We start from the raw sequence: 27,932 nt of genomic DNA, 5'->3' as shown, positions 1-27,932 counted from the left end.
TGGAGATGGAGTCTCAGTCTGTCACCCAGGCTGGAGAGCAGTGGGGCGATCTCAGCTGACTGCAATCTCTGACTCCCGGGTTCCATCAATTCTCGTGCCTCACCCTCCTAAGTAGTTGGGACTACAGGCACCTGCCACCATGCCCGGCTAATTTTTTGTATTTTTAGTAGAGACGGGTTTCACTATTGTTGGCCAAGTTGGTCTCGAACTCCTGACCTCAGGTGATCCGCCCACCTCAGCCTCCTAAAGTGCTGGTATTACAGGCATGAGCCACAGCCACTGTGCTGGGCCCTTTTTTTTTTTTTTTTTTGAGACAGGGTCTTGCTTTGTTGCCTAGGCTGGAGTGCAATGGCGCAATCACAGGTCACTGCAGCCTCAAACTCCTGGGCTCAAGGATCTTCCCGGCTTTGCCTCCCAAGTAGCTGGGACTACAGGCGCGTGCCACTAAGCCTGGCTATTTTTTTTTTTTTTTTGCATTTTTCATATGTTTTATAGAGACGGGGGTCTCGCTATGTTGCTTAGGCTAGTCTGGAACTCCTGGCCTCAAACGATCCACCTGGGCATCCCAAAGCGCTGGGATTACACGTGTGAGCCACTGTGCCTTCCGTCCATTTTCTCCTTTTGAAGTGAACATTTTTTCTTCTCTTTCTTTTTTTTTAATTTTTGGCTATATCACATTTAAAAAAACTGAGCACAATTCTGTTTCATCTCTCCTTCTAGTAAACTATGAGAATACAAATACAAACAATTTCACTTACTGAAGTCAATTCATCGGTACAACTTCCAACTGTAACTATTGCCATTAGTACCACAGGGATGACATAATGATAATATTTGGACCCTCGTGGAGGAGGTATACCTTAATTTTTACTGCTTCTCACCTTCCTTTGAAAATTCATGATTATTTTGACGGCAATTCAAACTCCTCCTTTTAATTACCCAATGAAATGCCAAAAGGAATAGAAAAGGAACTGCAGTTCACAACATAGTTATAACTAGATGGACAGTTCACAGATTTACTCTGACCTTTGCTGTGTAGTAAAGAAGGATGTTACCAGGCAGGTCGGCCATGTCAGACTCTTGACACTTCCAAGGGCTTAAACAATTTGGACCTGAAAATTATTTACACACATATACACACCATTGAATATATATGGTCTCCTTGGTTCTGTGTTATCAGAATAAAATTTAAAATTAAGCTGTTTCAAGCTACTCAAACAACACAGCTGAAACCCATTAAGCTAAAATTTACTTTGTTTCCATATTCCAGTTTATCCAAAACCTATAAAAATTGGGAAATAAATCAATTTCCATTACAGAAAATTTTTTTATATAGTATTAAAAAACTATTATCAGCCAGGTACAGTGGCTCATGCCTATAATCCCAGCACTTTGGGACGCTGAGGCAGGTGGATCACTTGAGCTCAGGAGTTTGAGACCAGCCTGGGCAACATGGCGAGACACCATTTCTACAAAAAAATATAAAAAATTAGCCAGAGGTGGTGGCATGTGCCTGTAGTCTCAGCTACTCATGAGGTGAGAGGATCACTCAAGCCTGGGAGGCAGAGGTTGCAGTGATCTGAGATTGTGCCACTGCACTCTGTCCTCAGCAACAGAGTGAGATATTGTCTCAAAAACAAAAACAAACAAAAATTATTATCTGGCCACGCATGGTCATGGTGGCTCACACCTGTAATTCCAGCACTTAGGGAGGCTGAGGTGGGAGGATCACCTGAGGTCAGGAGTTTGAGGCCAGCCTGGCCAACATGGTAAAAACCCCACGTCTACTAAAAATACTAAAAAATTAGCTGGGCATGGTGGCAGACGCCTGTAATCCCAGCTACTTGGAAGGTGGAGAATCACTTGAACCCAGGAGGCGGAGGCTGCAGTGAGCCGAGGTCGTGCCATTGCACTCTAGCCTGGGCAACAAGAGCAAAACTCTGTCTAAAAAAAAAAAAAAAAAAAAAAAAAAAGAAATAAATTATAAACAACCTAAGTAAATAACATGTCTTGAATCCAAGGAAATATGGAACCATTAAAAATGATCATTTAGGCCTGGCACAGTGGCTCATGCCTGTAATCCAAGCACTTTGGGAGGCCAAGGTGGGAGGATCACTCGAAGCCAGGAATTCAAGACCAGCCTAGTGAACATGGCGAAACTTTGTCTCTACTAAAAATAAAATAATTAGCTGGGTGTGGTGGCACACATCTATAATCCTAGCTACTTGGGAGGCTGAAACACTTGAACCCAGGAGACAGAGGTTACAGTGAGCCAAGATCAGCCACTGCACTCTAGCCTGGACAACAGAGCAAGGCTCTGTCTCAAAAAAACAAAAAACAAAAAACAAAAAAAAGAAAAGAAAAAAAAGATAAGGTTCTAATATAAAGTCTGAAATGTGGGCAATCCCATTCATCTCAAAATTCCCATGCAATCTAAAAAATACATTTAGACAAATAACAAGCTATTCTGCAGAGTTACATCACTCCTAAAAGCTTAACTCCTGAACATCCTGTTAGAATATACATATAATTTTGAAAGTAGTTAGGATCCAATAATAACTATTAGTACATATGTTTAAAATCATAGCCAAAAGAAAAACAAAATGAAAAACAGTTTGCAAACGTATTCAAGGTCCCCTAATTCTACCACCTTCATGAATTATTCAGGTATATTAATGTATCAGTTGAAAAAATGACAAGTTTTGGAATAAGGCTCATGATTTTGGAAGCAGTTATATAATTTCTTCTAGAGATACGGTTATATTTTGTTTCATCAATTCATTAAAATCTGTCAAAAGTACTGGCAGTGTTATGGACTGAACTATGTCCCCCTAAAATTCCTATTTAAAGCCATAATCCCCAATGTGACTGTATTGGAAATAGGGCCTTTAAAGTGGTAACTGGGATTAAATGAAGTCATCAGGATGGGGCCGTAGTCTGAGAGAACCCCTTATAATAAGAGACACAGGAGAGGCTGGGCACGGTGGCTCACGCCTGTAATCCCAGCACTTTGGGAGGCCAAGGTGGGCGGATCACAAGGTCAGGAGATCGAGATCATCCTGGCTAACACGGTTAAATCCTCATCTCTACTAAAAATACAAAAAATTAGCCTGGCATGGTGGCGGGCACCTGTAGTCCTAGCTACTCAGGAGGCTGAAGCAGGAGAATGGTGTGAACCTGGGAGGCAGAGCTTGCAGTGAGCCGAGATCACGCCACTGCAGTCCAGCCTGGGCGACGGAGCCAGACTCCGTCTCAAAAAAAAAAAAAAAAAGAGAGAGACACAGGAGATCTCTTTCTCCGTCCACATGCACACAGAGAAAAGACCATGTGAGAACATAGCAAGAAGGCAACCACCTTATAAGCCAGGAAGAGAAGCCTCTCATATAGAAGTGAGAGCCTGATCCTGATGTCACCTCCATCTTGAACTTCTAGCTTCCAGAACTGTGAGAAAATAAATTTCTGTTGCTAAAGCCACCCAGTCTGCGGTATTTTGCTAAGACAGCCCTAGCAGACAAATACAGGCAGTATTATGGATGATATGTGAAATATTTCCCAAAGGTTTGCTTTATTTATGCCTACAAAACAAAAAGTATGGTATGTGGAGGGGCTTTTTCTTCCCTTTCAGCTTCAATTAAAACAAATACATTCTTCACATGAAATATATTCTTCAGAATATATTTAGACAACAAAAAACCTCTAAATTTGCTTAAGCATTATGACTGTACATGCTTACCTGCTAAATATAATGCCTTCACCTGAGGAGGTTGCAGTGGTTCATAAAAGATGATAACAGATCCTAGCTGACCCTCCAGAGATGTGGGACACCCCCATTCACTGTCTTGGGTTCCAGCTGATATCAATTTGGTAATCAATTTTGATTTTTCAACTGTTCCTCCCCAGGAGGCTGATGACAGAATTCCACCAAATGATGTCCGATGAGGGGTAATGGGAGAAGAGAAAGGTGGATCTGGGATTTGGGATGGTGGAGGAGTGGTGGTTCTTTGCCCAGCTGAACCAATGCAACAGGAAGTAAAGGGCTAAAAACAAACAAAAAAATTACACAATTTTAATTAACATATATCCTCATATTTAACATAAAATTACACAATAAAATAGTACATAAAATTACACAAATAAATAAATTGAAAATAAAAGTGGAAGCAGTTTTATTTTTACCAAATCATGAAGTGTACATGCATGTGTATACTTACGAAATTATTAGCAAAATTACCTTGGCCTATAGAATTTGGATGCATTACTTTTATGACTCATTTTATATTCTTTGGTAATTTTTGAATTTTTAAAGTGTATATGATTAAGAACTTTTTTAACTTTACTATTTTTGAAAATAGAGAAAACTATTTTTTCTCTTTAAGATGTATAAATATTAATCACAAACTATCCTGAAATGGTCACTGAGATGAAAACCAACAAGAAATTACTTGAATCCCAGGACTTGAGAAATAATCTACTCTATTCCACTATCTTCAGAAAAGGCCCTCTAGTGTTCTTTGAGAACCACTTCAATATATAAACTCTATTTTATACCTAACTAAAATATGAAGGTTTTAAGCTTCTTCATTATTGTTTCAATTATAATCAAGTTAGAAGAGTCCATCACAATATTCTCTTACGTATTTCACATACTTAGAGAGCTTTTATTAAACGACAGATTGATCTGCTCTATTCATTTCTTTTGCTTTCCTGTTATAGGTCTTTCTTTCCAAGCCTTTGTTTCTTCCTTAAATGTTTTCCTTTTTTCACATTGTCTGACTTCATCTAATAATGACAGGCTGACAGAATTGAATATTAATGTGTGGAGTCTTACTACATAGAAAACACTTTAAAATCTGGGGCCACATATTTACAATAAACATAACCTTCTACCTTAACTAAAACATTTCAAGAATTCTCAATCAACAGGGCCTGTAAAGAGTAGGTTGGATATACTTACTTCATTCATGGCAGGAAATCTGAGAGGGGCAGAAACCTTCTGTTGTCCATTGTCATAGATATAGACGAAGCTCTGACCAAAAGGCCTTTTTCCAGGCATATGGACAATAGTTATGTTGTGCTGATAAAGTGAAACACACATTTAAAAGGATAAAATTATATTATGTCTTTGGAATGACAAATGCTTTCAGAATTTTGCTCTATAATTTGTACAAATAGTAGAACATTAAGATTAAGTCCGGGCACGGTGGCTCACGCTTGTAATCCCAGCACTTTGGGAGGCCGAGGCGGGCAGATCACGAGGTCAGGAGATCGAGACCACGGTGAAACCCTGTCTCTACTAAAAATACAAAAAAAAATTAGCTGGGCGTGGTGGCGGGCGCCTGTAGTCCCAGCTACTCAGAGAGGCTGAGGCAGGAGAATGGCGTGAACCTGGGAGGCGGAGCTTGCAGTGAGCCAAGATTGCACCACTGCACTCCAGCCTGGGCGACAGAGCGAGACTCCGTCTCAAAAAAAAAAAAAAAAAAAAAGATTAAACGTAGTTAAGTGTTAATTAAATTGATGTTCTCAAAGTAACAATTTTTTCCATAGTAGTACAAAAGCACGTAAGCATATTCTATAAAATATACACAATTGTAACAATACCTTTTCTGCATTTCCAAAGCTTTAGTATTCCTTAGAATCATTTTTAAAAATGAGAAGCATTTTATATTTTAGAAAACAATACAAACGCATTATTTAAAACAACCTATCAGCTAGGCACAGTGGCTCACACCTGTAATCCCAGCACTTTGGGAGGTGGGCAGATCAGGAGTTCGAGAACAGCCTGGCCAACATGGTGAAACCCCACCTCTACTGAAAAATACAAAAATTAGCCGGGCGTGGTGGCAGGCACCTGTAATCCCAGCTACTCAGGAGGCTGAGATAGGAAAATTGCTTGAACTCGGGAGGTAGAAGTTGCAATGAGCTGAGATGGCGCCACTGGACTCCAGCCTTGGCAACAGAGCGAGACTCTGTCTCAAAAGAAAAAAACAAAAAAAAACCACGAAACAATCTATCATCTCATTTTATTTTATCATTGTTTTAAAAAATCTTTTTTAGGAAATTGGGTCATGCTCTATAGCTGAGGCTTGAGTGCAGTGGCATAATCACAGCTCACTACAGCCTTGAACTCCCCAATATTCTCCTGAACAGCTATGATTATAGGTGCGTGCCACCTCACCCAACTAATTTTTTAATTTTTTGTAGAGAGAGTCTCACCCCAGGCTGGTCTTGAACTCCTGGCTTCAAGCAATCCTCCCACCTTGGCATCTCAAATTGTTGAGTTTACAGGTGTGAGTTACAGCACCCACCCCATCTCATTTTAAATTGAAATTGAAAATTAAATTTACTTACAGAGATGGGCGGATTACAAGGTCAAGAGATCAAGACCATCCTGGCCAACATGGTGAAATCCTGTCTCTACTAAAAATACAAAAATTAGCTGGGTGTGGTGGCATGTGCCTGTAGTCCCAGCTACTTGGGAGGCTGAGACAGGAGAATTGCTTGAACCTGGGAGGCAGAGGTTGCAGTGAGTTGAGATTGTGCCACTGTACTCCAGCCTGGCGAAAGAGCAAGACTCTATCTCAAAAAAAAAAAAAAAGTTTACTTATAGAAAACCTTAAGACATCCTAACATTCCATTTATTTATTTATTTATTTATTTATTTATTTACTTACTTAGAGACAGGGTCTCACTCTGTTGCCCAGGCTGGAGTACAGTGGCACCATCTCAGCTTACTGGAGCCTTGACTTCCTGGGCTCAAGCGATTCTCCCAACTCAGCCTCCCAAGTGGCTGGGACCACAGGCACAAATCACCATACCCAGGTAATTTTTGTATTTTTCAGTAGATACCGGGTTTCACCATGTTGCCCAGGATGGTCCCAAACTCTTGAGCTCAAGTTATCTGCCCGCCTTGGCCTCCTAAAGTGCTGGGATTACGTACAGGTATGCCACTGCGCCCAGCCTCATTTAAATTTTTTAGCAAAAAATGGCTGCTGTTGAATTTATGACAATGGTGGAAAATACCATTAACCATACTAGAAGTTAAATGTGATGCCCTAAAGCCTTACCCAGAGGGAATCAAAGAAACTGTGGTCAGGAAGCATAACCGTTGCATATTCTCTTTTTGTGCACACTGCCACGACCAACATACCTGAATGGGTAATAAAGGCTTCAAAACCCATGCCACTTCCTGTAAAAAAACTAACAAAAATACATATTATCAGAACTTTTGAAGTTGGTTGTTCAGTTTCATCATCATTAAAGTACATAAAACCATAAAGCCATCATGAACATCTTTACCAACAATTCTGTGGCTTAAATTCTATTGCCACACAGAAGTCCAACCTTGTTTCAAAGACCCCTTTAAAATCCATTTTGGTCATAGGAGTTTAGGAAATAAAAGGCAGCCTTGTAAAGTGGAATTCCACTAGTAAAAGTAAAAAAGTAAAACCACTAATTTTCAAATCTTTAAAATTCTTCCAAATAAGATTCAGTAAGCATAAATAAAGGTCTTTAAAATCACAAGGCATAGGCCAGGCGCGCTGGCTCATGCCTGTAATCCCAGCACTTCAGCAGGCTTAGGTGGGCAGATCACCTGAGGTCAGGAGTTCGAGACCAGCCTGGCCAACGTGGTGAAACCCTGTCTCTACCAAAAATACAAAAATTAGCCAGGCATGGTGGCTAAGTAGCCTGTAGTCCCAGCTACTTAGGTGGCTGAAGCAGGAGAATCGCTTGAACCTGGGAGGTAGAGGTTGCAGTGAGCTGAGATCATGCCACTGCACTCCAGCCTGGGCGACAAGAGCAAAACTCTGTCTAAAAAAAAAAAAATCACAAGGCATATTAAAAAGTAGTAGCTACAAAAGTCTGGATGTACATACACATAGGTTTTCTGTTCCTTCATATAAATATATAGCATATTTATATATAATATATATTTATAGCATATTCAATGGAATAGAAATCATTACTCATATCATTACTCATTTTTTATTCTTTTTTTTTGAAGCAGAATCTCACTCTATCGCCCAGGCTGGAGTACAGTGGTGCAATCTCAGCTAACTGCAATCTCTCTGTCTCCTGGGTTTAAGTGATTCTTGTGCCTCAGCCTCCCAAGTAGCTGGGATTACAGGCATGTGCCACCACGCCTAGCTAATTTCTGTATTTTTAGTACAGACGGTGTTTCTCCCTACTGACCAGACTGGTCTTGAATTCCTGACCTCAAATGATTCGCCCACCTCAACCACTTAAAGTACTAGGATTACAGGCATGAGCCACCACACCTGGCCATTATTTATTTTCATGGTGTTTTTTCTGTGTATGTGACAGTCTTGCTTTGTCACCCAGGTTGAAGTGCAGTGGTGCAATCACAGCTCACTGTAGCTTCAACTTCCTGAGCTGAAGTGATCCTCTCAGCCTTCCAAGTAGCTGGGACTACAAGTGTGTGCCACCACACCTGGCTAATTTTTTTATTTTTTGTAGAGATAAGGTTTTGCCTTGTTGCCCAGGCTGGTCCTGAACTCCTGGCCTCAAGCAATGCACCTGCCTCTACCTCCTAAAGTGATGGGATTACAAGCGTGCCACCACACCTGGCCCATTTTCAAGATTATTACTCCTTTTTCCCTTCACTTTTACACTACTTTTAAGAAGGAAACTTGTGGCCAGGCGCGGTGTCTCACGCCTGTAATCCCAGCACTTTGAGAGGCCGAGGTGGGTGGATCATGAGGTCAGGAGATCGAGACCATCCTGGCTAACACGGTGAAACCCTGTCTCTACGAAAAAAAAAATTACAAAAAATTAGCCGGGCGTGATGGCAGGTGCCTGTAGTCCCAACTACTTGGGAGGCTAAGGCAGGAGAATGTCGTGAACCCAGGAGGCGGAGCTTGCAGTGAGCCGAGATCGCGCCACTGCACGCCAGCCTGGGTGACAGAGCCAGACTCCGTCTCAAAAAAAACAAAACAAAACAAAACAAAACAAATAAACTTAACCAGCAATATTTGAGATAAACAGCTATTACTATGAAAGCAATGAAGCACTTATAATTAAACTGTATAAAGCTTAAGGATGAAGAGACTTTAGATAAGCTGTATATCTAAAAGCTAGATGCTCGGAAACAGTTTTCCTGTTTAAGAATCACAGCATATATTGTTATGACAGTATTAACTTATATTCCATAATTTTTACCAATACCTGTACAATTGTTTCCTTTTCCCTCCTTTGTTAGCAATGCCAAGAGTCAACTGATTCTGATCTAAGCAAAACCAAGCACTGAAAGAAAAGGCAGACCCTGGCCATTTCTGTATGGGAGGCACAGAAATTCCTGCCAAACTATGTGACAAATTGAAATACTGGAGGGCACTCTCTAGACTTAGTTTTCGGGCCATTGTCAGGATTGCTCGAGTCACGGGAGGGACATAAGGGTGACCAGACTCAGATTCATCCACTCTCAGCAATCTTAGTAGTCGACGGATTTCTTCTGAGCTCACTGACTGACTCCCCAAGGAACCATGGATTGCAATTAAGTTCTCAGCACAAGTTTGATGGAGGGAAGAATGAGAGTCAAGGGTTTCAATGATTCTAATCCCCATGTTTGCATTGACACAAGTAGTTCGACTCTGTCTATTAATACAACAAATTCTTTTCAGCCAATCAGAGATGAAGATTTGCAGGTCATGGGATTGTAGTTCTGGAAGCCACTGGATAAGAAGCAAGAGAGGGTGGACATTACTAATGCCCAAAATCCCAACTGAAGTGTGGTCACCCTCTACAGCCTGAAAAGCAACATAAAAGATAAAAGGTTAGTTACCATTTTCAAAACGGATATTAACAGAAATTCTCTTGATAAAGGTTATAAACTCACCATATTCATAAGTTCTTTAAGTAATTCCAGTGGTGGCTGACCCAGGGATTTTAATACTTCAAGCATATGTGTATAACCAATTCTTTCTTTAAATACTTCCTAGGGGATGGGAAGACAATATATCAAAGTACATTTTCAAAGACTGAGTATGTTGGAATATTAAAAATATTAAATAATACTCATTTATGCTAATTAACTTAATATTAAATAAAGAAAAAGATACGAATTCACTATTTGCCTTCTTAAATCACGTCTTCATTTTAAAATAGATTCCATATAACTTCTGGAGTAATAAAGTTATAATTATCTACCAAAATTCAAAATAAATGAAATTAACAATAACTGTGTTATAGAATTATTATATTATTTGCAGATTAGGGCATATGACAATTCTTGTATTTTCTTCACTTGATTTGCAATTACTATAGTAGTAGTTAAGTCAAAACAAAAATAGAGGAAAAAATGAGGAGACTGTAGGTAAGAGGAGTCAGATACCAGCCTAAAAAGACCCAATTAAAGAGTTCCTGCCAATTTTGAACAGTGGTCAGAAAGAAACTGAGTACAAAGAGTTTTTTCTCTGCTACTTGTATCTAAATGGTCTGAATTATCTGGAACATTAAGTTCATTTTAGGAAGTTCTATGTCACATGTATTTTTGAACCAGTAGGCACCCAAAGTCATAAAGTGAAATATAAAGACAACTGGAAAACCTAAAACATACTAAAGTGCCCCATTACATTAGGTTGGAATATATACACTCACTACAAAATCAAAAAATTTAACAAAACAAGTAAAGCTGGTTTCCTTTAGGGAGGGAAATGGTTGAATGTGGGTCAAGAATAGGAAGGAAATATTTTCTCATTATGTATTTTTGTTATATAATCTTTTGAATTTTAAACATGCCAGCTATTATACGACAAAAAAAAAAAAAACTTTCAAGGAAGACTGGAACATCTTTTTTGATGTTTGAATTTCAGAATACAGTACAGGCAATCCATTATACTCATAAACCAGTTATTTAGGACTTAAAATGGTTTCCATCTTACAGCAACTAGTATTAAATGGAGATTAAGTCACAAGCCAGACTGTAAAAGTTGTAAAAGCCTATTCAATAGGAACCTAACCATGAGTTAGGTCAACATTTCTAGGGCAAAAGTTAGAGTCTCCTAACACAAACCAATGTAATCTAAGGAATACAATGAAAGGCATGTTTCAGAAAACAGGGAGTAATTAATTCACTTCTGGTACCAGAAAGGTGAGGCATGAAGTATATTAGATGTGGCAGATAAGAGTGTAAAGTAATAATAAAAGTCACTGACACGTATTTAGCACTTATCATGTGCCCAGCACTATGCTTACCACTTCACGCAGATGACCTCACTAATCTTATCAGTATATGAGGAAACTACCAGTATAACTGGACAGAAGAACAGTCAGTGGCAGTGAATGAGAAGAGACAGAAAACTCTAAGGGTTAGTGAATACAAGAAGCAGAATTTCCATGGCCAAACAACCTGGAAAAACTAGTATCAAATTGATAGGCTATTCAAATGTGAAAAATGTTCATATTTTAGGCAGTCATAAACTAAGGGTCATTATTTTATTAATGAAGAAAAACTCTGATATAAAACTTAATTTTTTAAACTCATGAACCACAGAACCACTTAAAAGTATCCTTCCAACACCAGTGCTCACGTCCCATTCTTTGCCAACACTGTAAATCCTATCAGTTTGCAGTTCAATCATTAATGTCTTTTAAATAAAGCAGTGCCTATAGGGGTTTGTCTTAAAATTATCACAAGTATAGGCAAACAATAAGTAACCTCATTCTTATACTAAGATATTTTGTGAATGATTTTATTTCAGGTGTTAAACCACATGTATTATATACTTTCATATATCACTTCAGAATTTACATAGTGAAAATTGGCACATCTATTTAAATATTTTAAAACTTGGAGATAAAACAGGCTAACAGCAGACCTTTCAACAGAAACCCATACAAGCCAGAAGCGACTGGGAGCATATATTCAGCTTTCTTTTTTTTTGAGATAGAGTCTCGCTCTGTCGCCCAGGCTGGAGTGCAGTGGCATGATCTCAGCTCCTGCAAGCTCCACCTCCCGGGTTCTCACCATTCTCCTGCCTCAGCCTCCTGAGTAGCTGGGACTACATGTGCCCGCCACCATGCCTGGCTAATTTTCGTATTTTTTTTTTAGTAGAGACAGGGTTTCACTGTGTTAGCCAGGAAGGTCTCGATCTCCTGACCTCGTGATCCACCTGCCTCAGCCTCCCAAAGTGCTGGGATCACAGGTGTGAGCCACCGCACCCAGCCATATTCAGCATTCTTAAAGAAAAGAGGCTGGGCGCAGTGGCTCACGCCTGGATCCCAGACTTTGGGAGGCTGAGGGGGGTGGATCACAAGGTCAGGAGTTCCAGACCAGCCTAGCTAAAATGGTGAAACCCCACCTCTACTAAAAATACAAAAATTAGCCAGGTGTGGTGGCAAGCACCTGTAATCCCAGCTACTCCGGAGGCTGAGGCAGGAGAATTGCTTGAACCCGGGAGGCGGGGGTTGCAATGAGCCAGGATCACATCACTGCACTCCAACCTGGGCAACAGAGCAAGACTCTGTCTCAAAAAAAAAAAGAAAGAAAGAAAAAAGAAAAGAAAAAAAATTCCAAAGAATTTCATATCCAACCAAACTAAGCTTCCTAAGTGAAGGAGGAATAAGATCCTTTTCAGAGAACCAAATGCTAAAAGAATTCATTACTACCAGACCTGCCTTACAAGAGATCCTGAAGGGAGTGCTAAATATGGAAAGGAAAGACCATTACCAGCCACTACCAAAACACACTTAAGTACATAGACCCATGACACTATAAAGCAACCATTCACACAAGTCAACAAGTCTGTATAATAACCAGCTAATAATATGGTAGTAGGATCAAATCTGCACAGATTAATACTGACCTTGAATGTATATGGGCTAAATTCCCCAGTTAAAAGGCACACAGTGGCAAGTTGGATAAAAAACCAAGACCCAGTGGTATGCTGTCTTCAAGAGACTCATCTCCCATGCAGTGACACCCATAGACTTAAAGTAAAGGAATGGAGAAAAATCAACCAAGCAAATGGAAAACAGAAAAAAGCAGGGGTTGCTATTCTTACTTCAGACAAAACAGACTTTAAACCAACAAAGATCATAAAGACAAAGAAGTTACGTAATGGTAAAGGGCTCAATTTAACAAAACCTAACTATCTTAAATATATATATACACTCAACACAGAAGCACCTAGATTCATATTTCTTAGAGACCTACAGTATACTTGGACAGATCATTGAAGCAGAAAACTAATAAAGATATTCAGGACCTGAACTTAACACATGACCAAATGGACCTAGCAGAGATCTACAGAACACTTTACCACAAAACAAGAGAATACACCTTCTTCACATCTGCACATGGGACATATTCTAAAATTGACAACACAATCAGACATAAAATAATCTTCAGCAAATTTCCAAAAACCAAAATCATACCAACTACACTCTCGAACCATAGTACAATAAAAATAGAAATTAAGACTCTGAAAATTGTTCAAAACCATACAATTACATGAAAATTAAACTGTCTACTCCTGAACGACTCCTGGGTAAATAATAAAATGAGAGCAGAAATAAAGAAATTATTTGAAACTAATGAGAAGATACATCATACAAGAATCTCTGGGACATAGTTAAAGCAGTGTTAAGAGGGAAATTTACAGCACTAAACGCCCACATCAAAAAGTTAGAAAGACTGCCAATCCAACAACCTAATATCACAACTAGAGAACTGGAGAAACAAGAGCAAACCAATCCCAAAGCTAGCAGAAGACAAGAACTAACCAAAACAGCGCTGAACTGAAGGAAATTAAGACATCAAAAACCATACGAAAGATAGGCCGGGCACAATGGCTCACATCTGTGATCCCAGCACTTTGGGAGGCTGAGGCGGGCAGATCACTTGAGATCAGGAGTTCAAGACCAGCCTGGCCAACATGGTGAAACCCCATCTCTATTAAAAATACAAAAATTAGCCAAGCATGGTGGCATGTGCCTGTAATCCCAGCTACTCAGGAGGCTGGCAGGAGAACTGCTTGAACCTGGGAGGCAGAGGTTGCAGTGAGCCGAGATCGTGCCACTGGACTCCAGCCTGGGTGGCAGAGTGAGACTCTGTCTCCAAAAAAAAAAAAAAAAAAAAGAAATACAAAAGATCAACAATTCCAGGAGTTGATTCTTTGAAAGAATTAATAAAATAGATCACTAACTGAACAAAGAAAAAAAAAGAAGATCTAAATAAACACAATCAGAAATGACAAATAGGACATTACTACTGACCCCACAGGATACAAAAAACCCACAAAGACTACTATGAACACCTCTATGCACACAAGGTAGAAAACCTAGAAGAAATGGATAAATTCCTAGAAACATACAACCTCCCAAGATCAAACCAGGAAGCAAATGAATCCCAGTACAGACCAATAATGAGTTCCAAATTTGAATCAGTAATAAAAAGCCTACCCATCAGAAAAAGCCCAGGACCAGAAAGATTCACAGCCAAAATTCTATCAGATACATAAAAAAGAGCTGGTACCATTCCTACTGAAACTTTTCCAAAAAATTGAGGAGGAAGGACTCCTTTCTAACTTCTTCTATGAGGCCAACATCACCCTGATACCAAAACCTGGCAGAGACACAACAAATAAAGAAAACTTCAGGCCAATATCCTTGATAAACATAGATGCAAAAATCTTCAACAGAACATTAGCAAACAGAATCCAGCAGCACATCAAAGAGCTAATCCACCACGATCAAGGAGGCTTTATCCATGGGATGCAATGTTGGTTCAACATATGCAAATCAATAAATGTGATTCATCACATGAACAGAACTAAAAACAGAAACCACAAGATTATCTCAATAGAAACGGAAAAGGTTTTCAATAAAATTCAACATCGCTTCATGTTAAAAACCCTCAACAAACTAGGCATTGAAGGAACATACTTCATAATAATAAGAGCCATCTATGACAAACCCACAGCCAACATCATACTGAATGGGCAAAAGCTGGAAGCATTTCCCTTGAAAGCCAGAATAAGACAGGGATACCCTCTCTCACTACTCCCATTCAACATAGTACAGGAAGTCATAGCCAGAGCAATCAGGCAAGAGAAAGAAATAAAAGGCTTCTAAGTAGGAAGACAGTAAGTCAAACTCTCCCTGTTTGCAGACAATATGATTCTACGCCTAGAAAACCCCATAGTCTCTGCCTAAAAGCTCCTTGATCTGATAAACTACTTGAGCAAAGTTGCAGGATACAAAATCAATGTACAAAAATCAGCAGCATTCCTATACAACAACAATATCCAAGCTAAGAGCCAAATCAAGAATGCAATCCCATTAACAATCACCAGAAAAAGAATAAAGTAACTAGGAATATGGCTAACCAGTGAGGTGAAAGATCTCTACAACAAGAATTACAAAACACTGCTGAAAGAAATCCAAGATGACACCAACAAATGGAAAAATATTCCATGTTTATGAATAGGAAGAATCAATATTGTTAAAATGACCATACTGCCTGGGCTGGTATGGGGGCTCATGCCTGTAATCCCAGCACTTTAGGAGGCCGAGGTGGGCAGATCATTTGAGGTCAGGAGTTCGAGACCAGCCTGGTCAACATCATGAAACCCTGTCTCTACTGAAAATACAAAAAAATTAGCCAAGCGTTGGTGCACACCTGTAATCCCAGCTACTTGGGAGGCTGAGGCAGGAGAATCGCTTGAACCTGGGAGATGGAGGTTGCAGTGAGCTAGGATCGTGCCACTACACTCTAGCCTGGGTGAGAGAGTGAGACTCTGTCTCAAAGAAAAAAAAAAAATGACCATACTGCCCAAAGCAATTTACAGATTCAGTGCTATACCTATCAAACTACTAGTGGCATTCTTTACAGAATTAGAAAAATCTATTTTAAAATTAATATGGAACCAAAAAAGAGCCTGAACGGCCAAGGCAATCCTAGACAAAAAGAACAAAGCTGGAGGCATCACATTACCTGACTTCAAACTATACTATGAGATTACAGTAACCAAAACAACATAGTACTGGTACAAAAACAGATACATTGACCAGTAGAACAGAACAGAAAGCCCAGAAATAATGCTGCACACCTACAGCCATCCAATCTTCGACAAACATGACAAAAACAAGCAATGGGAAAGGGCTCCTTTTCAATAAATGGTACTGGGATAACTAGCCAGCAATATGCAGAAGATTGAAACTGGACCCCTTCCTTACAATACACAAAAATCAACTCAAAATGGATTAGACTTAAATGTAAAAGAGGACGTGGCAAAGATTTCATGATGAAGCCGTCAAAAGTAACTGCAACAAAAACAAAAATTGACAAATGGGACCAAATTAAACTAAAGAGCTTCTGCACAACAAAAGAAACTATCAACAGAGTAAACAGACAACCTACAGGATGGGAGAAAATATTTGCAAACCATGTATCCAACAAAGGTCTAATATCCAGAATCCATAAGGCACTTAGACAAATTAACAAGTAAAAGCAAATAACCCCACTGAAAAGTGCGCAAAGGACAAGAACGGGCACTTTTCAAAAGAAAACAGGGCTGGGTGTGGTGGCTCATGCCTGTAATCCCAGTGCTTTGGGAGGTAGAGGCAGGCAGATCACCTGCGGTTGAGAGTTCAAGACCAGCCTGGCCAACGTGGTGAAACCCCATCTCTACTAAAAATACAAAAATTAGCCGGGCTGTGGTGGTGCACACCTGTAATCCCAGGCAGAAGCATCGCTTGAACCCAGGACGTGGAGGTTGCAGTGAGCTGAGATCGTGCTACTGCACTCCAGCTTGGGCAACAGAGGGAGACCCTACCTCAAAAAAGAAAGAAAGAAAGAAAGAAAACATACGCAGCCAACAAGCATATAGAAAATGCTAAACATCACTAATCATTAGAGAAATGCAAATCAAAACCACAATGACATACCATCTCACACCACTCAGAATGGCTATTATTAAAACATCAAAAAGTAACAGATGTTGGCAAGGTTGTGAAGAAAAGGGAACACTTATACACTGCTGGTGGGATGTAAATTAGCTCAGCCATTATGTAAAGCAGTCTGGCAATTTTTCAAACAACTCAAAGCAGAATTACCATTCAACCTCGCAATCCCATTATTAAGTAAATACCCAAGGGAATATAAATTGTTCTACCATAAAGACACATGCATATGTATGTTCATCATAGCACTATTCTCAATAGCAAAGACATGGAATCAACCTAAATGCCCATTAATTGTAGACTGGATAAAGAAAATGTGGTATATATACACCACGGAATACTACACAGCCATAAAAACAAATGAGATCACATCCTCATATCCTTTGCAACAATGTGGATGGAGCTGGAGGCCATTATTCTAGGCGAACTAACACAGGAATAGAAAACCAAATACCACATGTTTTTACATATAAGTGGGAGCCAAACACTGAGTTCATATGGACACAAAGAAAGGAACAATAGACACCAGGGCCTACTTGAGGGTGAAAGGAAGGAGGAGGGGGAAGATTGAAAAACTACCTATTGGGTACTATGCTTATTACCTGGGTAGCAAAATAATCTGTACACCAAATCCCTGTGATATCCAATTTACCTATATAACAAACCTGCACATGTACCCCTGAACCTAAAAAAAGCTAAGAAATAAAAAAATAAAATAAAAGCTAAGAAAAAAAAAAAAAGCTGGAGGATAGATGTTTCACCTTAGCAGCTGGAGATTTGTTCATTACTGCTGTCAAAGCCTGAATGGTTGATATGGCCAAACAATCCAATTGTCCCTGAAACACCTATTGAGGGAGAAGGGGAAACAAGAAATTAACAAATGTGCTCACAATTTTTATAGAGTTAGGAAACCTTTGGTCTGAAAACCTGAAAAAATAATTACTTAACATGCATTACATTCCTCTTCCGATGAAATGGGTTTCTGAAACACTATAACCTGCAAGGAAAGTTACCTATTTAAAAGAAAAATAAACCACATGTCAAGGAGGATAAGGCAACATTCACTTATTACATTAAAATGTTTTGAGAAAAAAACAAGCTTAACACATGCTTTTTAAAAATAATGGACAATCTCAAGAGGAAGGGAGGGAGGTCTATCATTCATTGGAAATCCTATTACTTTTTTTTTTTTTTTTGAGATGGAGTTTTGTTCTTGTTGCCCAGGCTGGAGTGCAATGGTGCAATCTCGGCTCACTGCAACCTCCGCCTCCCAGGTTCAAGTGGTTCTCCTGCCTCAGCCTCCTGAGTAGCTGGGATTACAGGCATGCGCCACCATGCCCGGCTAATTTTTGTATTTTTAGTAGAGACAGGGTTTCTCCATGTTGGTCAGGCTGGTCTTGAACTCCTGACCTCAAGTGATCCACCCACCTCGGCCTCCCAAAGTACTGGGATTACAGGTGTGAGCCACCACGCCCAGCCAGAAATCCTATTATGTTTTAATTTCCCTTCAAAACTACACTTGAACCATCCAGGTTTAAATTCCATTTGCATGTATAAAAAGACAGCTAGTTTCCAAAGCCTGTTCATCTAGTTTCCAAAGCCTGTGTTAAAACTAAGATGGCATGTGCATATGCCAATTAATTATGCTTATAAACAATTAAATATATGTATTTTCATATAAAATGGAAAATTTGAGGCAGACACAGAAAATGAAATACATATCTCTAAGTATTGTCATGTTTTTGAGAAGGCAACTTTTAATCCTAAAAGTTGTCTGAAAAAAATAAAAACTAGCCTAATTTTGTCTATTACTGTTTAAGTTTCATCAAAAAAAAAGAGATATGTTAAATTCCAGGGCAGTGTATTTATAGCAAAAACAAAAACTACATCAAGAATATTAAAAAACTGAACACGACCGTTATATCCGGCTTAGACAATCATGAAAGCATAGAATCACTTACAATTTGGAATTGTAATGTGAACCTCTAAGAGACTATAATAATTGTTTTATTAATCTACATAAGTAGGCCTTAAGAGGGATTAACATTTATATAGAAATCTACAACAATATTCTGTAAACTGGTATTTCACATCTAGAATAAAAAATAATATGATAATGTCTCTTGTTACACAAAAATTCTATTTATAAACTTGGACGTTAACACAATGTTAATAAAAGACATTATGTAAGTTTTCTTGCAAATATTTTGGAAGAGAAAAATATTGATTTTTAAAGATAGTTTTTTTCAAACTAAATTACCTAATGTATTGAGAGAAGCAACATAAATTACATATTTTTGCTCTATCATACCTGTATAGACTTGAATTTCTAGAATACAAAAAGTCAAGTTTTATGCTAAATTAACAGAGAGTTCAGCATCTTCTTCCCTTCCTCCAAGATTCAGGTTGTCCATTGAATTGTAATCATCGCTTGTCAATAAGAAGCAAAGAATCAAGATATTAACAATGACCATACATATTCACAAGAAAGCCCTAAGGTCCCAATATACCACAGTGCTTAGAAAAGTCACCACCAGGTGGACAGCATTGATACTGAGATCCCATTCCTGTACTTTATATCTCCTCAAATTGAAAAGACCATACACACGTAGAGGGAATGGAATGGTACTGATTGTTTGTATCAACCACCAAGATATTTACCCTTTAGATGAAAGCAATTTTTAATTTTAACTTTTTAGTAATTTTCAAAAATAATTAATGAATATTAGAATTTGACAATGTTTGTGTATTTTAGGACATAAGAAGAAAAGCACAGGAATAGTTATTCCCATTGGCTGATTTTGGACTTCAGCTGAAACAAGATGCAGGCTTTGTAGATACCTGGTCCTCATTCATTTCTGTCAGTAATTTGTTGGCAAGGTCTTTCTCGTTCTTGTCTGCCACCTTATTGTTAGCATTTAAAAACAGCTGTTAAAAACAGAGACAAGAATAATGGAGAAAGAACATTAAATTGTTACCTATAAGCAGCAATGAAGATTAAATGGGTTTCCATGTATCTTGAAAATAAACCCAAGAATTCCCTTGTGAAATATACTACACTTTTAGAAATTAAAGATTATTCACTTTTTGGATTATGAACTAATAGTAGTTTAGATATTTCTCTCTTGGAATTCAAAGTTACTAAAATAAGAAACAATGGCAATAATTAGGATTAGTTAATATTCCTAAATTCTTAAAGAATCAGCAGAGAATGTCTCACAGTGATATGGTTTGGCTCTGTGTCCCCACCCAAATCTCATCTTGAATTGTAGCTCCCCAAATTCCCATGTGTTGTGGGAGAAACTCGGTGGGAGTTCTCATGGTAAGGGAATAAGTCTCATTAGATCTGATGGTTTTATAAAGGGAAGTTTCCCTGCACAAGCTCTCTTCTCTTGTCTGACGCCATGTGAGACGTGTCATTCACCTTCCACCATGATTGTGAGGCCTCCCCAGCCACATGAAACCGTGAGTTCATTAAACTTTTGTAAATTGTCCAGTCTCAGGTATGTCTTTATGAGCAGCATGAAAATGGACTAATACACACAAAAAAGAAGGAAAGTTGTTACTGACACAAACTAAAGATACTGTAGTACGTACCCAGTATGGTTCTATAGTTAAGGAAGTTTGTGAAGTGCTATCAAACTAACTTTACAAACGGTTCTTTCTAGAAGTACTTCTTCAGAGTCTCAAACATGCTAATGTGTACTTTGACAAGGGAGGTCAGGGTGCAGCATTTCCAAAATTTATCTGACCACACATTTTATTAAAACATTAGTTTAAAAGTATTCTCCAAAGTCATCAAGAATTGAGCTTCATTTATATTCATTTGTATTCTGTAAAGGAAAATTGAGATTATCTCTAGCACACATGGGCATTACCCTCTTCTGAATAAAATAAAGAAATCAAGTATTTTAGTTGCAGCATATAAAAGTCAGCATCCCAAAAGGCCTTCAACTTGCCCACAATTTGAGTACAGAGAAAAAAAATTCAAATGATATTCAAAGGGAGAGACAGATTTATAAAGGAATTTATTAAGAGCATCCTAAGGAAGAAGGTTCTTAGGAAGTTCTATTATTTCAGAAATGAGAAAACAAAAGGTCGAGTTACATGCTGAAATATGCAATATAAAATAAACTGCATAGAGGTATGGTATTATATGTTATGCAAGAATATATATAAGGCTTAACAACAAATTGATATATACACTACAGGCCTTGGAATCAGAGACCTGAGTTTGAATTTTGGTTCTGCAACTTATTGGCTGTCTGATTTCAAGGAAAACTACTTCTCCAAGCTTTTCTCAAAAATAGGGAGAAAAATACCTCATCAAATAGCTATACATATTAAATGACATAATCCACGCTAGCTTATTAGCATAGTATCCGGTACATAACAGAGACTTAATAAATGAAAGGTGTTGGCTGGGTGTGGTGGCTCACGCCTGTAATTCCAGAATTTTGGGAGACTGAGGTGGGTGGATCACCTGAGGTCAGGAGTTCGAGACCAGCCTGGCCAACATGGTGAAACTCCGTCTCTACTAAAAATACAAAAATTAGCCTGTAGTCCCAGCTACTTGGGAGGCTGAGGCAGGAGAATCACTGGAACCTGGGAGGTGGAGGTTGCAGTGAGCAGGGATAGAGCCACTACACTCCAGCCTAGGTGACAGAGCGAGACTCTGACTCAAAAAAACAAACAAAAAACAAATGAAAGGTGGTATTATTACAAGCAAAGGTTTTTAAAAGAATAATATTTCGGCTGGGCGCGGTGGCTCAAGCCTGTAATCCTAGCACTTTGGGAGGCCGAGGCAGGTGGATCACGAGGTCAGGAGATCGAGACCATCCTGGCTAACACGGTGAAACCCCGTCTTTACTAAAAATACAAAAAATTAGCCAGGCGTGTTGACGGGCGCCTGTAGTCCCAGCTACTCGGGAGGCTGAGGCAGGAGAATGGCGTGAACCCGGGAGGCGGAGCTTGCAGTGAGCCGAGATTGCGCCACTGCACTCCAGCCTGGGGGACAGAGAAAGACTCTGTCTCAAAAAAAAAAAAAAAAAAAAAGAATAATATTTCATATTTAGGTCAAGGGAAACAAATAGTCAGATAAAACTGGTCAATGTAAAAATGAGTAAAATCTTTCCAGAAAGCTGTAGCAATCCGTAAGAAGAATCTTTAAAACAATTCTTATTCTTTAACTCAGTAACTGTATTTCTAAAAATCTACCCTAACAAACAGTCAAATACACCAAGATTTTAGCAGCTGTAAAGACTAGGTAATGGTTTTGAATTCTTCTCCTTGCTACTAAAGATAATAGTTTTCTTCTTTGCTTTTCTCTTCTTTTTTTGAGACGGAGTTTCACTCTTGTAGCCCAGGCTGGAGTGCAATGGTGCAGTCTCGGCTCACCACAACTTTCACCTCCTGGGTTCAATCAATTCTCCTGCCTCAGCCTCCTAAGTGGCTGGGATTACAGGCATGCGCCACCACGCCTGGCTAATTTTTTTGTATTTTTAGTAGAGACGGGGTTTCACCATGTTGGTCAGGCTGGTCTCGAACTCCCGACCTCAGGTGATCCGCCTGCCTTGGCCTCCAAAAGTGCTGGGATTACAGGCATGAGCCACTGCGCCTGGCCTATTCTTTTCACTAATTCAAGTATTTTTGGGCAGCTTAAAAAACTTACATTAATTCAAATCATATCCCTGTAATTTAGTAAAACAAAATAACTGATAAATGCTTAAGATTCATCATATCTATCATAAACGTTAAATGTATGATTCCATGGAATTGTAAAGTACTCTATAGTATGATGAAACTCATTTGCCAAGCCAAGAAGCCTTTACACAAATACAGAAATCAACGCATACTTAAATAGGCTGATGAATCTCATACAAAAAGAAAGCATGAAAACAGCAGCAGTCATTCATAAATTGTTTATGATATTTTAAACTTTATTTGCCAAAGTTTCCAATGGGTCTAAATAGCAAAACTGTCTTGATTCTATACTACTATATAAAAAGAACATAAAGGATTCATTTCTTTACTAACAAACAAATAATTTAAACAAAAAGTAATCATGGACATCTGTGGCATCATGCAGTATATTTGGGGAGTTAGGTTTTCATAAGATTTCAAAGATTTTTATATATTCAGGAATCATATCGACTATGTCCATAAAATGTTTTTATATCAATAAAACCTTTGATTCTCCTATATTTAATATACAGAAAACATTTTTTCCTACTGACTAAACAGTGACCTTAAGTTCCAGTAATACAATTAGAAAATTATATATTACAATGGACTTAGGGTCAGAAAACCTGGGTTAGAAATCCTACCTCCATCAATTATTAGTGTTGACCTTGGGCTAATCATTTAATGCCTCAGGACATTTTTCCTTACTTGTATAATGAAGAAGTTTAGAAGCTTATTTCAAGGATTCCCCTTTGTTGTGAAGACTTAATGGCTTCAATGAATAGTGATAAATCTAAAGTAATTCTGACAAAAAAAATATTCCGGAAATAAGGAAGACTATTACTGCCAGCAGGGAAGGCCCAGGTCCCAAAGCTTGGTTTTCCCTGTTTTTTTGCTTGTTTTTTTGAGACAGAGTCCCGCTCTGTCACCCAGGCTGGAGTGCAGTGGTGTGATGGCTCACTGCAACTTCCACCCTCCAAGTTCAAATGATTCTTCAGCCTCCCTAGTAGCTAGCATTACAGAGGTGTACCACCATGCCAGCTAATTTTTGTATTTTTAGTAGAGATGGGGTTTTGCCACGTTGGCCAGGCTGGTCTCGAATTCCTGACCTCAAGTGATTGACCCACCTTGGCCTCCCAGAATGCTGGGATTACAGGCATGAGCCACCATGCTCAGCTGGTTTTCCCTCTTTAAAGGGATTTCTTCTCCAGCATTTTTGTTTCAAAACAAAATGTGATAGGTGGTATCAAATAATTAACTTTTAAAGGTCATGATTCCGGATGTAAATTTTAAGGAACTTTGGCCTATAAAGAACAAATATTAGCTCACCATCATGATAGCTATGACAAACAGCTTTGTATTTTTTAAAAAGATATTATTCATATCAGAAATTTGTTATATCTGAGTTTCATATACTGAAGAAAAACCAATGCTAACAAATTTTAGTAGGAATTATATTGTATCCTAGAGATGACCCTATAAAGCAGATTCTTTTTTTTTTTTTTTTTTTTGACGGAGTCTCGCTCTGTCGCCCAGGCTGGGGTGCAGTGGTGTGATCTCCGCTCACTGCAACCTTCACCTCCTGGGTTCAAGTGATTCTCCTGCCTCAGCCTCCCCAGTAGCTGAGACTACAGGCACGTACCACCATGGCTGGCTAATTTTTTATATTTTTAGTAGAGACAGGGTTTCACTGTGTTAGCCAGGGTGGTCTCAATCTCCTAACCTTGTGATCCGCCTGCCTCGGCCGCCCAAAGTGCTGGGATTACAGGTGTGAGCTACCGCGTCCAGCGGATTAGCAGATTCTTTACACATGTGAGATGTTGGCTTTATCATTGAATTTGTCTTTATAACAATCTACTTCATCAATATATTCTTTACTATTTGATTTTGATGCTGTTCTTTACTGCAGTGAAGTGACATAAATGCTTTCAGAGATATCCCTCAAAACAGTGTGAAAAAATTCAAGGAGCTGATACTAAAATCTTTATTCTGAATTACTCTCATAGAATTAACCCCTGGTATTTTCAGCAGGAAATCAATGAGAAGAATATCTCAAATAGAAAGGTAAAAGCTCTTTGAAGTAGTTTCATTTACAGAGGCTTTATAAGAAGCTCTCTAAAAAATTTCTGATACCATCATGATACATGGAAATATTCTATATACTCTTTTTTTTTTTTTGAGACAGAGTCTCACTCTGTTGCCCAGGCTGGAGTGCAGTGGCACAATCTCAGCTCACTGCAACCTCCACCTCCTGGGTTCAAGCAACTGTTCTGCCTCAGCCTCCTGAGCAGCCGAGACTACAGGTGCGCACCACCACACCCAGTTAATTTTTTTTTTTTTTTTTTTTTTTGTATTTTTGATAGAGACGGGGTTTCACCATATTGGCCAGGCTGGTCTCGAACTCCTGACCTCGTGATCCGCCTGCCTCAGCCTCCCAAAGTGCTGGGATTACAGGCATGAGCCACCATGCCTGGCCCCACAATTATTTTTAAAAAGACTTTAGAAATGTCTACAGGCTAGAAATAATCATATATAATTTATTCTATTTTTCTATATTTACCTTTTTTCCTATAAAAAAGAACATTTTCATAATAAAAAAATACGCTTTACCTTAAAAGTAAAAAAATGCTACTTCTACTGGATGCTCTCAGTTATAAGTGGGAGCTAATCAATGGGTACACATGAATGTACAAAGTAGAATAACAGACACCGGAGACTCCAAAAGGTAGGAAGGTGAAAGGAGGCTCGAGGTTGAAAAATTATCTATTGGATATAATGTTCACTATTTGGGCAATGGGCACACTGAAAACCTAGAGTTCATGGAATATATCCATGTAACAAAACTGCACTTTTACCTCTTAAATCTATAAAAAAAGTTTTTTTTAAAGACACGCTATTTCTTACATGAGAACTTATACGGTGAAATAAATTACAGCCAAACATTCAAGCCAGTTATGTGGGTAATAATTAATTTGAATGTGCATTTAAAAAATCAATCCATATATCATAAAATAAACTTCAATATGCCTATTTTAAAATTATGCCCATCAATAGCAGACGCAAGATATGTTCATTGTTAAAGAAAGATTTTTCTGAAATTTGACTTTAAAACATTTTTCTCACAGTGGCAAAGGAAAATATTTCTAAGCAATTAAATTTTATTCTTTTTAAGTTAAAACAGAAAATGAAAAGAATCACTTTCAAAAAAGAGACAAAAGCAGAGATTTAGTAAATTTATTCATCTGAACACAAGCATTTCCCCTATTGCAACATCCACGATGTCCTAGAGAAAAATGGTAAAAACATTTGATTCTGCAAAAAGAAGTAACTGTCTTTAAAATGCGGTTTCAAATTGTAACATAAGACTGACCCTTAAGATTTATGAAGCTGAATGTGCTTCTTTTGTATTTTAGAGCTTAGGTTTGTTAAACTGACCCCTAATTTTGTGGTGTGTGCCTGATCCTAGGTTCTCGTCTCTCTTAAATGCTACCCGCCTCTAGTTATTGTATTTGTTTGAGCTTCATAGGACTTCATTGAGTTGGTGATCGCTAGATGGCCTAGTTTGTGCAAATATGTGTTGGTTTCTCTCCATATTCCTTTAGGGTTTTATTGTTTACAAGCTTCTTTTTTGTATTGAGAGAAAAATAGCCAAAGCATCTTTGACATCTTTTCTGTGACAGGCAGAAAGACCTGGAACAAAGTGGGGATCTTTTTTTTTTGAGATGAAGTCTTACTCTGTCACCCAGGCTGGAGTGCAGTGGGATGATCTCGGCTCACTGCAACCTCCGCCTCCGGGGTTCAAGCGATTCTCTTGCCTCAGCCTCCGGAATAGCTGGGATTATAGGAGCATGCCACTACGCCTGGCTATTTTTTGTATTTTTAATAGAGACGGGGTTTTGCCATGTTGGCCAGGCTGGTCTCGAACTCCTGACCTCAGATGATCTGTCTGCCTCGGCCTCCCAAAGTGCTGGGATTACAGGTTTGAGCCACCGCATCTGGCCTAAAGTGAGGATCTTGAACCATCCTTTCTTTTCTGTTCTCCTTACCCTATTACCTACTGGACTAGATCTTTTGTCCTGAAAACTTGTCTCTTACTCTGCCCTCTTTTACATTCCCCTCCTCCAAAAGAAACCTATACACCCACACACATACTTGGTTAATTCTCGGGGTATCTCTGCAATTCCTAAATGATTTATGCAAAAATCCAGAAGAAGCTAGGAACTCTCCAACCCTTGTTCCCAATCTCGCAAGTCAAGAACTTTTCTTGATGTGATTCATGTTAAATACTTAGGACACTGCTGTATTTTGGATGGATCAAACCTACTTAATCTTTAATCTTAAAGCAGATAGAAACAATTGGGGGCCTTCCATGTAGAAAGTGGGGTCAGGAGGGCAAGAAAGGGAATATGAATATATATCCAAGTCACTCTGGAACTTTTATGTGGGTATAAGAAACTTACGTCAAAGTGGCCACAAGATTGTTTAATAGGAGATAGAAGGATATAACTCCATGTTTACTGCTAAAAACCAAAGCTTTGTGTGAAATCTTGAATTTATGGGGAGAGAGGGAGGGTACCTGTGTGTTCTTTTCCTGATCCCTTCCCCTCATTCCTGAACTGCAGAAGACTGAGCTCCTTTGGGCTTTGATGACCCCATCACTGAGGGGTTTATTTGATAGTTGATTTTGCTGTACTGGGTACTTCCTTTCCCATTTCCTAATCATTCTGTAATACACATGCTGACTCTTTTCCCTTCCCTCCTCCTTTCCCTGGGAAGATACAATCAATTAGTAAAGACTTACTGGTAGTGAAAAAAATTGTAATGAATCCTAATTTTCAAATTAATCATATTCCAATACATATCATAATAATTTAAAATTTGTAACATAGTTATACAGAGAAGGAGGGCAGTCTCCCATTGGAGTTTATATCATTTAATACATGATGTAGCTGTTCTAATACTTTTAAAATAAGCCTGAGTTTTAGACTCGAAAATACTAGCTATAGAGTAAAGATGAAAAAGGAGAGGAAAAGCATTTTTATGCCCCTTCTTTGGCAGAGTTGTGCAGCCAAACAAATTTTTAAACCAAATACATTTTGCTTCTGATATTTATTCTGCTCCCTTACCCTAGTATAATCCTGTTGTTCTAGGCAACCAACTGCAAATTTAATCAATTCAACTTTATTTATTAAGCTTCTACTGTGTGCCAAATACCTAATGATGGGAGATAAGAGATTAAAGTCAGCCTGCTTGCCTTCAAATAGACCACAGTTGAGTATGAAACACAAAAAGTTTAAGTGCCACCCCATAGACTTGTAAAGGATACTAAT

The 27,932-nt window shown here is 38.7% G+C and overlaps 1 protein-coding gene across 1 annotated transcript in view; it reads right to left on the bottom strand.

The window, feature by feature from the left end:
- The window catches only part of NBEAL1 (neurobeachin like 1), a 207,371-nt gene that overhangs the window by 100,600 nt on the left and 78,839 nt on the right, over nucleotides 1-27,932 (bottom strand). The window contains exons 11-18 of the mRNA XM_030803003.1: nucleotides 19,762-19,848; nucleotides 17,682-17,765; nucleotides 9,854-9,952; nucleotides 9,184-9,764; nucleotides 7,065-7,197; nucleotides 4,955-5,074; nucleotides 3,734-4,037; nucleotides 1,027-1,112 (exon numbers count right to left, since the gene is read on the bottom strand). Of these exons, the coding sequence (XP_030658863.1) occupies nucleotides 1,027-1,112; nucleotides 3,734-4,037; nucleotides 4,955-5,074; nucleotides 7,065-7,197; nucleotides 9,184-9,764; nucleotides 9,854-9,952; nucleotides 17,682-17,765; nucleotides 19,762-19,848 (1,494 nt within the window). The remainder of the gene's footprint in view (nucleotides 1-1,026; nucleotides 1,113-3,733; nucleotides 4,038-4,954; nucleotides 5,075-7,064; nucleotides 7,198-9,183; nucleotides 9,765-9,853; nucleotides 9,953-17,681; nucleotides 17,766-19,761; nucleotides 19,849-27,932) is intronic.

The sequence above is a fragment of the Nomascus leucogenys genome, chromosome 22a, assembly GCF_006542625.1.
Source record: "Nomascus leucogenys isolate Asia chromosome 22a, Asia_NLE_v1, whole genome shotgun sequence".
Lineage (NCBI taxonomy): Eukaryota > Metazoa > Chordata > Mammalia > Primates > Hylobatidae > Nomascus > Nomascus leucogenys.
This window is presented reverse-complemented; position numbering and strand designations above follow the sequence as displayed.